The sequence below is a fragment of the Grampus griseus genome (assembly GCF_964374135.1).
Source record: "Grampus griseus genome assembly, chromosome: 20".
Classification (NCBI taxonomy): domain Eukaryota; kingdom Metazoa; phylum Chordata; class Mammalia; order Artiodactyla; family Delphinidae; genus Grampus; species Grampus griseus.
The window spans coordinates 41,264,151-41,278,367 of record NC_139014.1 but is presented as its reverse complement, the minus strand read 5'-3'; the positions used below and the strand labels follow the sequence as shown (position 1 = coordinate 41,278,367).

Here is a 14,217-nt window from a genome sequence, read left to right as displayed (position 1 = left end):
GTGATATCATATGGTATTTGTCTTTCTTTTTGCCTTACTTCACTTAGTATGATAATCTCTAGGTCCATCCATGTTGCTGCAAATGACTTGTTTTATGGCCGAGTCCATTGTCTATTATGTACCACATCTTCTTTTGGATAGCACTCGTAAAAAGCCCATGGCTAATCCAGCCTTTTTGGTAAAGGGTAATTTTCTAAAAGCAAAAGGTAAAATCAGGACTCTCATCCAGTTATAATGTTAAGGTTTATATTTCTTTAATGAGCACGTTCAGGATTTTATTTTACTTATTACTGGGTTGGCCAAAAAGTTGGTTCGGGTTTTTCCATACGATGTTACAGAAAAAACGGAATGAACTTTTTGGCCGACCCAATATTAGTGAGAACCAGACAGATGTTACCATTGGTCCAAAGGAGAAGTCAAAAGAACTTAAGTTTCCTTGACATAAAGGAGCATTGAGATGAATTACAAATAGGTGGAAACTGGCTTTTTCCATGTAGTGGGAGGTGGAAAAGGAAACCCACAGAAGTTCCACCAGAAAGCACTTATTTGCATGCCAATGGTCCAGACTTACATTGCCTTTTGCTATGTCGTTGCCTATAATTTACAGAGTTGCAGAATATCTCAAAGGCAATAAAAAGGCTAGCTCCAGATAACACACGGCACAGTTTTCCACTGGAGACATCCAGTAATCTTTTCTGCCTATTCCAAATGTCTTTACATCTTCTTGTATCAGTCCTCAGTAGCCTCATGGAATTTATCACCAGCTAAAAGCCCAGGTCTGTTTAAAATATGCTGCTGGGAAGCACAGTCTCCCCCACTCCTGATACGTCTTGAAGCCACTCACCTCCCACGTTTGATGTGGCTTCTCATTGCCTCTGAGATCAAATCCAAATTCTGTCTGGCGTTTGTTCGTTTATTCATTTACCCTTCATTCATCTAAGAGCCATGTATTTTGGCCACAGTGCAAATAAGGCAGAGCCCAGTCCTCAACCCCCTCGAAGTCTATAATAGCAGCTAGAGAAAGGTTATGCTAACGTTTGTGCGTGTGCGCGCGCACACGCATATGTGTATTTGCAGGGAGGGTGGTGGTCCTAAGAGGGGAGCAGAATTGCTAGCCCAGCCTGGGGAAGGAATGAGTGCCATAGGAATGTACTAGAAGGAGGAGGGCTCTGCTTGCCCATGGCTGGGATGAAGGGTGAAAAAGGAAGGTAGGGGACATAGCATGTCCTTAGGGAAAAGCAGGGAGACACCTGGGCAGGGAGCTTGAATGTCATGTTGAACATCATGAGAGCAGAGGGGAAAGGGGACCACTCCAGCCTGCTTTCCAATCTTTCTTGCTTTTTTTCTCACCATTCCACAAACAAACAAACAAACTTCAGTCCAAGCCCAATGTTTCAATCACTGTCTTATGTTCTTACACTCGGGTATCTTCTGTTCTTGATATCTTCACTTCCACCCGCCCTTGGGACCAGCTCAAGGAAGCTTTAGATGTCCCAAAGGACACGATGTCTGGGCGCTTCTTTTCCACATTTCAATGCAATATGTATTGGCAAACTTCCTGGATGTGGAATTTCTCTCTAAATACACAGTAAGCCCCTGGAGGGCAAGAATCATCCCCGTGAATGATAGCTACGTGCCATTTCACTGATTCCTTAACCATCCGTGAGAGAGACTATGTCCACATTCCTGGTCCGTTTTCTTTTTGAGACCCAGGGGAGAGACATGTGGGGTATCTCACCCCACCATCATTTGATGAATGCAAATGAATTTTAATAATTTAAGCAAAATAATAAGTAAAATGACAATGAATAGACATCAGCTCGTTAGAGTCATTTCTTTTTTCTTACTGTTGTTAAAGCGACCACTTATCATTTTGAGCGAAAGTGGTTTATTACCGGCCCCAAGAGGTGGTGCATCCAAAGTTCGAAAGTAAGAGGCGCTCATGGCTGGCTTCTGTTCCACAGGTCAAATAAGGAACTTGTTCTTTGCTGTAGCTCAGCACTCAAGGTCAAGACCTTCTTTATGTGTTCGGCCTCGTAATGTAAATGTGTCACCTAATATAATGGGTAGGATGATACATAAATGTTGCTCTAGAATTAACTCCTTTGAGCATTGGGATCCTGAGATGCTCACCATTTTCAAACCTGGCCCACATGGTAATTTATGATCCCAGATTGCCCCCAGTTCTCTTTACATATTTGCATTGTGACCTCTAGTCATTGGCTTTAAGCACTGCTAGTTCACTTCCTTTCATTCATTCATTTATGTGTTCATCCAGCAGATTATTTTCCAGTGCTTCCTATGCTGGGTGTTTTGCTGGGTTTTGTTCTTGTATTTCTTTTGAAGATAAAAATCTTTACAATTCACCGTCCATATAAATACAAAACAAAACATGGCGGGCCATAAGAGTCAACCAAACATTTTGTTCTTAGAAATAGTCATTAGGGCTTAAAAATAGTTACAGGGTTAGTTTTTCACTGAGGCTAATGCAGGGTAAAAGGCTAATCTTGCTTGTAATTCTTAGCAGCCCTCTCACTACCCATTTGGTTATTTGATCTCCCTGGCGCTTACAGTTTTGTTCCCTTGTGCGAGTTGTGGAGTCAGGGGGAGGGAACGCTTTGTCTCAAGCACAGAAGAATCGCTGGAAATTTTAAGACTCACCGTCTATCAGGAAGTTCTCATAGAATTTGAACAATCTTGACGAGACGTGCTCAAGTAATACAGAACACTTGAGCAGAGCTTCAGCCGCCAAGACTTTCCATCTGTCCTATCTTTGGACATGAAACACACAAGCAAGTTGGACTTTATATAGTAATCTGTTACAGATGCACTGAGTTTTTATTTAAAAAATGGTGACCTGTGATAATGAATGGATGCGACTTTCTCCTCCTGAAAACTGGCTCTGGAAAGCTTCCGTACTTCACAAGCTGAGAATCCCCAAAAGAGTAGGAGAGAGGGCACTTTGATGGGTGTCTTTATTTTATTTTTTAAATAATTTTATTTATTTATTTTGGCCGCGTTGGGTCTTCGTTGCTGCGCACGGGCTTTCTCTAGTTGCGGTGGGCGCGGGCTACTCTTCCTTGTGGTGCGCGGGCTTCTCATCGTAGTGGCTTCTCTTGTTGCAGAGCACGGGCTCTAGCCGCGCGGGCTTCAGTAGTTGTGGCACGCAGGCTCAGTAGTTGTCGTTCGCAGGCTCCAGAGTGCAGTCTCAGTAGTTGTGGCGCACGGGCTTAGTTGCTACGCGGCATGTGGGATCTTCCCGGACCAGGGCTTGAACCTGTGTCCCCTGCATTGGGAGGCGGATTCTTAACCACTGCACCACCGGGGAAGTCCTGATGGGTGTCTTCAGAGTTTCCATCGGCCTTGCCATGTCACTTCCTTTCTCTAGACACCTTCCGATCAGCTTCAAGCACTAGGTCAGACCAACTGGGAAGAAATAATTGCTACTGATTATCGGCGTGCAAATAAGAAACTGAAGGGTTTTCTTTGTCAGCAGTGTCTCCAGGTTTATACACTCCCAAGGATGTTCTCTAGAAAGCACCTCTTTTCTTCTCTAAAATGTTCTCGAGCTATTTAAAGCCTGTGATAAGGGAAGTTGTTTTGCTCTCATTTCCCTTCAGTTTAGCTTAAACTTACGTCTGGGGTTTTTATTGACCTAATTTACTTTATACTTTCTATCAACTTTTCAGTTGATAACCATAAAGTAGAGTTCTCTTTGTAAAGTCGAAGGGGAGCAGGGAGAGGGATGGGGCCATTGTCTTGGACTTAAGTCGAGGATTGACTGGGATTTCTCTCTCATCCCAAACTCCTACTGTCCCTGCAGTCAGGAGGCGGGAAGGGAATGGATTATATCAACCCTTCATTCTGTGAATCTGGTTTCCGCAGTTGGGTTGTTTCTTTTCAGCAGCCAGGGATGGACCCCTGCCCCTAAACGGGCTGTTTTACTTCAGGTAAACCTCATTCTCTGCCATGGAAAGAAAGTAAGAAAGAAAGAGAGAGAGAGAGAGAGAAGGAGGAAGGAAGGAAGGAGAGAAGGAAAGAAGGAAAGAGAGAAAGAAGGAAGGAAGCAAAGAGAGAGAGAGAGAAAGAAAGAACCCTCCAAAGTAGGATGCGTTCAATGAAACACTGCCTCATTTCCTGCTCCCCTTTGGCTTGGATCATCACATCCGTTCAGTGATGTCAACCCAAGAAGGGGAGTTTGGTTTTTCTTGGTCTCCAAGGTCCTACCAGGGAACTAAGAAGGAAGGTCCAAACATGGGATCCTTCCTAGCACAAGTGAAGAATTTCAGGAAACGGAGACTCTTTCAAATATTTGTTTTACAGGAGACTTTGAATTTAAGAACCAATGTGGAATTTCTTTTTCCTTAGCAATATTTCCCTAGAAATATCCCTACTATTTAGAGCCATAAGTCAAAGGAGATAATAAAGAGGGGACATAAGTGGGGTTCATTCCACCTTACCCATAGGAAGTGTTTTGCTGCTTTAAGAGCTTATTCACATATGAACTACATTTGAATCTCATTTTTTTTAAAGCAGGACAAATATCTCCATTTTACAAATGCAGAGAGACAGCTCAGAGATGTTAGGCAACTTGCCTGAAGACACACAGCCTGACCTTGAACCCTACTTTCCTTTCTATTCCACCAGGCACCAGGTTGCCTAACGAGTGAGTGCCTAGTTTTAGGACACCCTTGACATGGACTTCCACCTGAATTGCACTCTTGGGGTTGATCTGTACCCCCAAGGTACACTTTGAAGTACACTTTGTACCAATTCAATCATCGAATATTTATATAGGTTCTCCTTTACCAACTTGTGCCCACCTATGGCTGGCTGGAGGAGCAGGGGGTGGCATGAGGGTGGGGAGGAAGAGATGGAGATTGTAAGGGTCCCCGTATAGAATTTTAGCGCCTAAGAACCCCCTTTTAAACCAATCCATTTTTTTAATATTTATTTTGTTTATTATTTTTTATTTTTTGGCTGCGTCAAGTCTTAGTTGTGACATGCAGGCTCTTTTGTTGTGGCGCGCGGTCGCCTCTCTAGTTGTGGGCCGCAGAGCGCGTGGGCTCTGTAGTTTTTAGCACTCGGGCTCTCTAGTTGAGGCGTGAGAGCTCAGTAGTTGTGGCGCATGGGCTCAGTTGCCTCGTGGCACGTGGGATCTTAGTTCCCCGACCAGGGATCGAACCCCTGTCCCCTGCATTGGAAGGTGGATTCTTTACCACTGCACCACCAGGGAAGTCCCCGAGTCCATTAATTTTTATACACAGGAAACTGAGCCCAAAGCTTTGAGTGCTTCGTCCGAGGTCTTAGGCTCTTGTCAGTGGCAGGGCAGGAACCAGAGCCCAGGGCTTCGTGTGCCCAGTGCCCACTGGGCTTTCGCTGGGCCAGGAAGTCCCTCCCCTTGCCCTGGGAGAAGCGGGGGTGGGGGGTGGGGGGCGGTGCTTCCCTGGTGGGGAAGTGATTTTCATCCACGCTCTGTTGACGGGCGGTGTGGAATGGCTCAGAAGCTCTGGAGTAAGGGCCTGTTTACAAACATTTGCACCTCGTTGCCCAGGGCACAGGATAGGCAGACTCTCTTGGGATGAAGCAGGGAGCTGGGAGAGGATTTACCGGAGCCTGTGACACACACCAGTCAGTGTAACAGCCTGAGGGCTGGCCCTTTGTTGCCTGGGAGGTAACCCAGGCAGAGCTGGGGCTCCCACCGCCCCAGGGAAAAGGAGCCGGTTGCAGACGGGAAGCCCGCACTGCTGAGAGTTCATCTCTGATGAGCAGGTCAGGTCTACACAGAGAAGAATCTGCCGAGGCAGGAAGGGGCAGAGCCGCTTCAGCGGCAGCCTTTCCGCCTCTGCATCTGGTGCCCTACTCTCCCCTTTCTGGGTCCCCTGCTCTGCCCTGTCTGCCCAATGGCAGGGCTGATTTTACTTTTACTTTCGAGAGAGTGTGCTTCCCGGAAAACTTTTTTCTATTGATGAAAAAAGTTTTTTTCGTTTTCTTTTTTTTTTCAGGAAACGGGACACAGATTACTCTGATTTCACATGATTTGTGCCCGCACACAGTGAGGTCCGATAAACACGAGCAACGCCCCACAGAGCGCAGACACAAAAGGCTATTAGCTTTTAATTGAAACCCTCCCTCCACCCCCCCCAGCCCCCCAGCCCCTTCGAGGAACAGGAACTCAGGCCTTTGTGAGGCAGGGTCTATAACAGAGGACTCTGCCAAAATGAAAGGAATCTTGAGTTGACCCAGAGGAGTGAGATGCTCTTTTGAGCCCCACCCCCTTATGGCATTCAAAGGCTTTTCATTTTCTGAGCAGTATTGAAATTCTAGGACAATGGAGGCCAAATCCTTGCAGTGGGGTTGGGGGCTGGGCAGGGAGAAAGGAGAGAGGGTTGGCCAAGGAGGGGACCTGGGGGAGTCCATCCTTTGTTATTTTTCTTCTTTCCTACCCATTACCTTAAAAAAAGAAAAAAAAAAGAAAAAGAAAGAAAGAAAGTAAAAAGACCCAGTAAACTTTATAATGAATAATGACATCACTTCCGGGAGCCCAGCTGCTCCTGGGGACCGGAGAGACACGGAGAGCAAGACTATTTACAATTTCATTTTAAATTATTTGAAACCCTCCCAGAGGAGTTCTTTGATATGCAAACATCTCACCCAAATGGAGATAATTATTTATGGAGATGTGGCCCTTTGAAGGGGAGCTCCGATCTGGTGGGCTCAGAGACTTCCTACAAAGGAAGAAGGTTCCAGATAAGAAGGGGCTGAGCTGATCCCCATCTTCCTCCCTCCCCCCCCCCCACTCCTCCCCTGGGAAGAAAACTGCTTTAAAGAAGAAACTTCCCAGGGTTACAACTTACAGCTCGAGTTACAAGTCTCAGGAGCTGCCGGTGTCTCCTTGTCCACAGTCAAGTTTACAGGAAGAGCTCCTTTCTCATCCCTGGGTGTCTCATCTTTCTGTCGGGATGGAAGCTACAAGGCTGGACCTTTGTCTTTGCCCCCCCTCCCCTCCCCCCGAAGTCCACTGTAATTTATAAGGTCACAAGGTAGAAAGGCACCGCCCCGGGGAAGAGTTTGGGGTGGATGTTCAGGGCTGGTAGATGGGACTTCAGAAGAGGTGACAGCCGTGTGACATCGGTGGTATCGTGGTGAGCACAGCCGCCTTCAGAAGAGGTGACACCAGCTTCCCGCACACTTGTCACTACAGAAACCCCTCTGATTAAGTCTCTAATGACCCTGGGGACTCCAGAGCACCCGCTAGCTTCTGGGGACATGTGCCCTCTCCTCGCCCCCGACCCTGCCAGTGTCTGTCACCTCCGGGACTGTCGGCAGCTTTGCAGTTTGCTCCTTGGCAATGTCCCCTCCCTGTGACCCCCCAGCTGCCCTTCTGCCCTTCTCAAGTTAGCCAACTGAGTGCTTCCCCGGCCTCTGTGATGGGGAGATTGACGCACTCAACTAACCTCAGCCTAACTGCCTTCCTTGGGGACCAGGCAGGGTAGCCCAGGCTTCTGGAGGAGGAAAGGATGAGGGAGGGGCTTGGGCAGCCGAGCAGTCAGATCCCAGGAACCCAAGGGCATCCTTTCATAAAAGAAGACTTGTTATTTTTTGTTCGTTGTCTGAGTTTTTCTGGCATGTATTTTCAAGGCAGGAAGTTGGCTGTTTAGTCCCTGATCTTGCCTGTCACAGGTTAAGATGTGCTACCTTTGACAGCCCTCAGTGTTCCCTGGGAGGAAAGGGTTTTCTTTTTTCCTGAGTGGTCACAGGTGCCGTGATCCCAGCATCCCAGGGAGAGCCCTCGACTGGAGCCGCAGAGGAAGGTGAGGGTTAGGAAAGGACCCCGGTGAGCGTGCTGCACCTGCACTTGAGGCCCGGGCTGAGGGTGCAAGGGTGTGCGACCCCGTTCTTCCCAAGGAGGAAACCATCCTTCACAGACAGGAAGCCAAGGAGAGAAGGGATCGCAGCGTGGTCGGGGTTGCTGTTCTTTTTTTTTAAAAGCAGATTTTATTTATTTATTTTTTAGAGCAGTTTTAGGGTCACAGCAAAATCAAGCAGAAAGATCAAAATTCCAGAAACCGAGCACTGGCGCGTGAATTTGGGGTTCAACCACATTCCTATAGGTCTCCTGCTCCCCGCGAAGCACAGCCTTCCCCCATCAGAGTGGTCCACTGGTTACGATGAGCTTACACTGACACATCAGTCATCATCGCCCCAAGTCCATAGTTTTCATACAGCAGGGCCCACCCTTGGAGATGTCCGTTCTGTGGGCTTGACAAACGCATAATGACACGTATCCGTCATGACGGTATCACTCGGTATTTTCACTGCCCTAAAAATCTTCTGTGCTCTACCTGTTCAGCCCCACCTCTCCCTGCATCTCTGGGGATCCCAGCGTTTTTGAGTTTTGTTGCTGATACTTGCGGGTTTATCAGCTGCTCAAAAAACAGGGGGCGGGCATCCTTATTCCCCATGTGGATTTCGGACTGTGGAGGTTTATTTATTTCGTTGTTTCCAGGGTGGGGAGGAGAGGTGTAACCTTCCTAGAAATCCTGATTCTTCTGTGTGTAAAGGTTTCTCCTGGCTGCTCTGTTGTTTTTTGAATTCTCAGGGGCCGGACGTGGGCTTTGGGAGCAGCTAAAAGTGATGCAGCCTTTCGGCTTCCTGGCCGGTTACCAACCTGACCCCACAGTGGGATCGTCCTCAGAGCAGTTTGTCAGAAGGCGACCTCCTCTTCGGTGCTAATTCACAGACCAGGAGGCTGAGGCCTGGAAAGGCAGGCATGTGGCCAGGGATGTTCACCCTCATGAAAACTTGTAGCTTCTTTTTTTTTTTTTAAGCAACAGTAAATAGATCGGTGATGTCAAAATGTCTAAGTCTCTATTGACCATTTTCTCTTTTCAATCAAGATTTTCCTCCCAAGGGTATCCAAACAAGGATTTGGGCAGCCTCGGGCTATTTGTAAGGGGATTTGCCTTGTGGAAGGTGCTTGCTTTAAGCTCTTCGTTGGAAAGGGGCAGCACAAGGGGAAGATTTGGGAGTGATAGAACCGGTGATGCTGGTTGTTAAAGATTTCTATGTATGTGTCCGAAGTCATGCAACTGGACACCAAGAATGATCGTTCACTGTATGTAGGTTAACAAGTAGATCTTTAGAATTAAGAAAAAAGATTGCTGTTGGAGGTCAGGAAACGTGCGGGTATTTTTTTTTTTATTGGGGTAAAGTTGATTCGCGACATTGCGTTAGTTTCAGGTTACAGCACAGTGACTCGCTTATACATATATCTGTATCTGTCTATCTATATTCTTTTTCAGATTCTTTTCCCTTATAGGTTATTACAAAATATTGAGTAGAGTTCCCTGTGCTCTGCACTAGGTCCTTGTTGGTGATCTATTTTATTTACAATAGTGTGCATAGGTGGGGTATTTCTGTAACCAAGCAAGAGGTCATTCTCCCCCAGGAGAGGGAAACAGGGCACTGGATGTTTCCCTGACTCTTCCTAGTTTTGCTCAATCCAAGGGGGAGATGGGCCCACCCCGACCCAATGTGGCTTGCCGCTTGTCCCTTCTCTGAAGTTCAAGTTCATTGACTTCCATCATCTGCTTTGTGTCAATGTCTTGGCCTCTGTTCGGCTGTAGTGCGTTGGGTTACATCCATTTCAACAACCTTCCTCTTTATTGTTGTGTAATTTGCCAGTTCAAACAATAAGTTCACTTGCTGGACCCTGGGAGGAGGCGTGCCATCTGAAGAAAGAAAAGAGGCAGAAAAAGAAAATTAAGGCAACCTTTGCTACTGGAGAACATCAGAATTATAAGGCTTTTAGAACTTCTCTGGTTCATTCAAAGTTCCTACGCGTTTAGACCCTCTGAAGACAGACCCCAAACCCACTCCATCTGCCCTGGCCCTGGAGAACTTGGCGGGTCAGGTTTCCCTCAGTCATAGCGGTATAGCACTTGGATTCTGAATATTAAACCCTTTCTTGTAGAGTCAGTCTAGGTACAAATGGCTGAACACTGGAAACAGCTCGGACTTGATCAAACTCGATCTGCTTTTGAGTGAAATGCAAAATAAGTTGCGAGCCGGGCCCCTCTGTAATCCTTCGTCACGTTAGCCTGATGACACGGCTACGTTTGTCTAAGTGGTTAATGGGCAAAGTGGGTCAATCCAGCTTTAGCTTAAGCCGGGGGCAGCTGCAGGGCTGCAAGGCAGTCCTTCGGGGAGAAGCATGCTTCCTCTAACTAGCTGTGAAGGAGGAGCCCGTTGCCCTTTCTGCCTCTTGCAATAGAGTTTATATCATCATTTCCATAAATGTCTCCCTAGAGGGATTTTGGTCTCAGTAGATTAGGGATGGCTTGAAGCTGGAAGTTCAGAATGTCCTACCGAGAGGTAGATATTTGGTCAAAAATGATGTGGAAATTGTCTTTTTTCCAATTTCTGGGCCCAGGTTGGAATCAATCAGAAATCTCTATCCCGTAGCAAATGGAAGATTGTACATCTGTGACCGCTACTTAGTGTCCGATTAGGTAACACATCACCTTCCGATGTACACACACCAACGTGTACACATGCATGTTCAGCATGGTCCTACTGTGTGCTATAAACTGTGTACTGAACACGGTCCTAATGATCATAATAATGGAGTAGTAGCCGCAGCTAGTGAATATCGAATATATAACGTATGCCAGGCACGTTCAAAGCATATTATGATCATTAATTGTCTTAATCCTCATTAAACTCCCATAAGGTTGGTGTTATCATCTTTATTCTTACAGCTGAGGAGAGAAGGCCAGAAAGTAAGTTGCTGAAAATGAGACACCTTATAAGTGACCGAGCTGGGATTTGAACCCAGGCGGTCTGATGTCCAAGCCCACAGTGCTTAAATGTTAAGCTAAATGCTTTCATTTTACAAACCCCGCAACAACCAAATGCAGTGGGTGGAAATCATTCTCGTTTCACATATTCGGAGGCTGGAACTCAGGGAGCAAATCAGGCACGGTCTTACATCATTGATGCCTCTGATTTTTAGTGCTAATCACCACACAGAACTGCTTTTTGGTCCAAATGTCATGTCCTATCTTTCCTGTAGGTTATAGCAGTTTTGCCTACGTAGTTATGTTTAAATTATGCTAAGAAAGATATCATACAAGTCTCCCTGCCTATGCCAGGCACTTTTCTAAGCTGTTGAGGTGTATGAATACGTTTAATCATCACAACAACCGTAGGAGATCGGTAGTGTTATTATTTCCCATTAAGTACATCCGCGAGGAGCCAGGGGTGCACAGCCTTGCGTCTGTGCGACTTCTCCGCGATCACGGTCACACATCTAGTAAGCGGAGCAGTTAGTACCTCAACTCAGGCTCCGGGTCTGTAAGACCCTCCCTCTGCTGGGAAGGAGCTCAGTTTTCAGGCCCTAACGTGCCTTTCTGCTCCGCGCAGGGACCTGATGCCGAGGACCCTGGAGGGGCAGATCACCATGGAGAAGACGCCCAGCTACTTCGTGACGCGCGAGGCGCCCGCGCGCATCTCGGCCATGTCCAAGGACACCAAGCTCCTGGTGGTGGTGCGGGACCCGGTGACCAGGGCCGTCTCGGACTACACGCAGACGCTGTCCAAGCGGCCCGACATCCCCAGCTTCGAGAGCCTGGCCTTCAGGAACCGGACGGCGGGCCTCGTGGACCGGGCGTGGAGCGCCATCCAGATCGGCCTGTACGCCGAGCACCTGGAGCGCTGGCTGCGCCACTTCCCCGCCCGCCAGCTGCTCTTCGTGAGCGGCGAGCGGCTGGTGCGCGACCCGGCCGGCGAGCTGGGCCGCGTGCAGGACTTCCTGGGCCTCAAGCGCATCATCTCCGACAAGCACTTCTACTTCAACCAGACCAAGGGCTTCCCCTGCCTCAAGAAGGCCGAGGGCAGCGGCCGCCCTCACTGCCTGGGCAAGACCAAGGGCAGACCCCACCCCGAGATCGACGGCCAGGTCCTGCGGCGGCTGCGCGACTTCTACCGGCCGTTCAACCGCAAGTTCTACCAGATGACGGGCCACGACTTCGGCTGGGACTGATCAGACCCTCCCGCCCCGCCCCCCTCCCCACCCGGGGCTTAGGAAATATTGAGAGAGATTATATGTATGTAAAATGTACAGAAATCTATTTTATAATAATTTATTTTTAATTCATAAGCAATTAACTCACTAAGCTGCCTAGCCACGCTCTTTAGAGTCACGTAATCTGTTCACATTCCAAAGTGTTTCTAAGATTTTCTTCTCGTCTTCACAATGGATGGTGCTTCCTTTTTTTTTTTTTTTTTTTCTTTCTTTCTACCCATTGTATTTAAAAAGAAGAAAAGCACAACTTGAGATTTTCGTTGTTACGGGTATGCAGCCTTCGATCGCTGTCTGGATGCACTTGCCCACCTCCTCATACGGAAGCTTCCATCTCCCCTCCTGCCTGGGCACCTCTGGGAGCTCCGAGCTGCCAGACCTTCACATAGCAGCTTCCTCGCGGACGTGCTGACACATCCGAGGGCGTAGACTCCAAACCACAGCGCTAGGTTTTCCCCCCCAAGTCCGCTCAGCACGCGGGGGAATCACTACCTTGGCAGGGACATCCACGTCCTTTTAGAGTCTGCCTGTCAGGGCCCTTGACTTTACCTTTTGATTCTGAAGGATGCCCCTGCCTCATCTTCTGCCCCATCCCTGGTTCAATAACTGGCTTGAAGCGTAGGCAAATATCCGTCCCCACTTCTGCAGGTCCCGCGTCTGAGATGCTCGGGCGCTGCTTTACAAATAAAGACGATCCCTTCTAGTTTGCACGCGAGTGCATCGTGTTCCGTTCTCCAGGACGGCTCTGCTTTGGCACACCAAAGAATCCCCTAGGCTAGCAGAACCCCCGGATCGAGCCAAGGGTGTCGAGACCTGAAGGGGCCGGGTTCATCCCACGCCATCTGAGTCTACCAAGGTGACGCTAGGTGCAGAGCCAGCCCCTGTTTGATGTCTGGAACTCCCCTCCCTGGAATTCCTAGCTCATCTCAGACAACACGGTCTGTAGCCCACAGGCAAACAGCGAGAACCAGGAGAGGCTCTTGTAAAGAGACTGGGAACGCTGGCCCGTGTTGCCTGTAAGCACTCGAGCCTGTGCCGCTGTCCCTTGTTTTAGCCAGGCCCTGGCAGAAGGGGTACCAGCACTGTTGCTGCCGATGCAGAATTCTCTCCCCTACCTCTTTGTGGAGGGGGCACTGGAGGGGTCGTTTGTGATGACCAGCTAGTGGCAGTTGGGTAACCGTATAGCAATATCAAAGAATTGTCATTTGTGTTATACTTTCACTAAGGAATATATGGGAAGATATTGTCAAAATGGTTGGGTTGTGATATTTACAAAGGACACTTTGGTATGTTCTATGGGATAACTTGCTCGCCAGTGAAACAAAACACTGGTCTTTAAGGGATGTCTTATTGATAATCTGGTCTGTCTTTGCCCACAAGTTTTAGCCCCGACGTAGCTAGTTCGTGCTTAGCTGCAAAGCTAAGGTATAGGAGGATGGGCGCACGGGGACTGGAGGCGGGAGCTCTGTGCATTCCTGAGATGCTGTGTGCATTTCATAGCTTTGTTACTGCCTCTACCAAGCCGTGTAGACCTGCACTTAGGGGAATGCCCATGATCATGGCATGGCTCTTCCCTCTTGCTGCTTGGGTGTCAAAGACATCTTCAGAAGGGTGCTAATTGATCGTGCATTTCTCCTATCAGAAGGCTCATTAGAAATAACACTGGGAACACCTCTCTTCCATTATAGCATAACATCGCGTAAAGTCAAAGCCAGCCCCCACCTGCCACCTGATCCTGCCCTGTCCTCTTTCTGTCCACTCTCGTGCTCTGACACGGTGCGTGATGTCAGCTTGCAAAAAAAGTTCAGAGAAGGGTTTGCCACGAAGCAGTGGGGAAATGCACGTGAACTTTTCCCTCCCCTCCAGGGCCCTGCTTGCCTTTCTAAGCTGGACCATTTTCGATTAAGTTGTTTATTCCCTGCCTTAAAACTAAAACAGGAAATCCTCAGAGAGAAGGAGGGTCATTTAGTCATGAACACTGAAGTGAGTCAAGATTCTATTCTGGGTCAAATCCTTGAATCCAAACAGATGTCGATAATTAGCACTGAAGGACTAGAGCGCGTTTTTCTGTGGAAGACAAATAAATCAGACTTCCTGTGCATCTCTTCCGAGGAGTCTGACGGCTTACAATT

General features: G+C 48.0%; 1 protein-coding gene across 1 annotated transcript in view; it reads left to right on the top strand.

The window, feature by feature from the left end:
* Window positions 1-12,046, top strand: part of HS3ST3B1 (heparan sulfate-glucosamine 3-sulfotransferase 3B1) — a gene marked incomplete at both ends in the record, with an annotated part of 34,601 nt that extends 22,555 nt beyond the window's left edge. The window contains one exon of the mRNA XM_082678688.1: window positions 11,428-12,046. Within this exon, the coding sequence (XP_082534814.1) occupies window positions 11,428-12,046 (619 nt within the window). The remainder of the gene's footprint in view (window positions 1-11,427) is intronic.
* Between the last annotated feature and the right edge of the window lie 2,171 nt (window positions 12,047-14,217).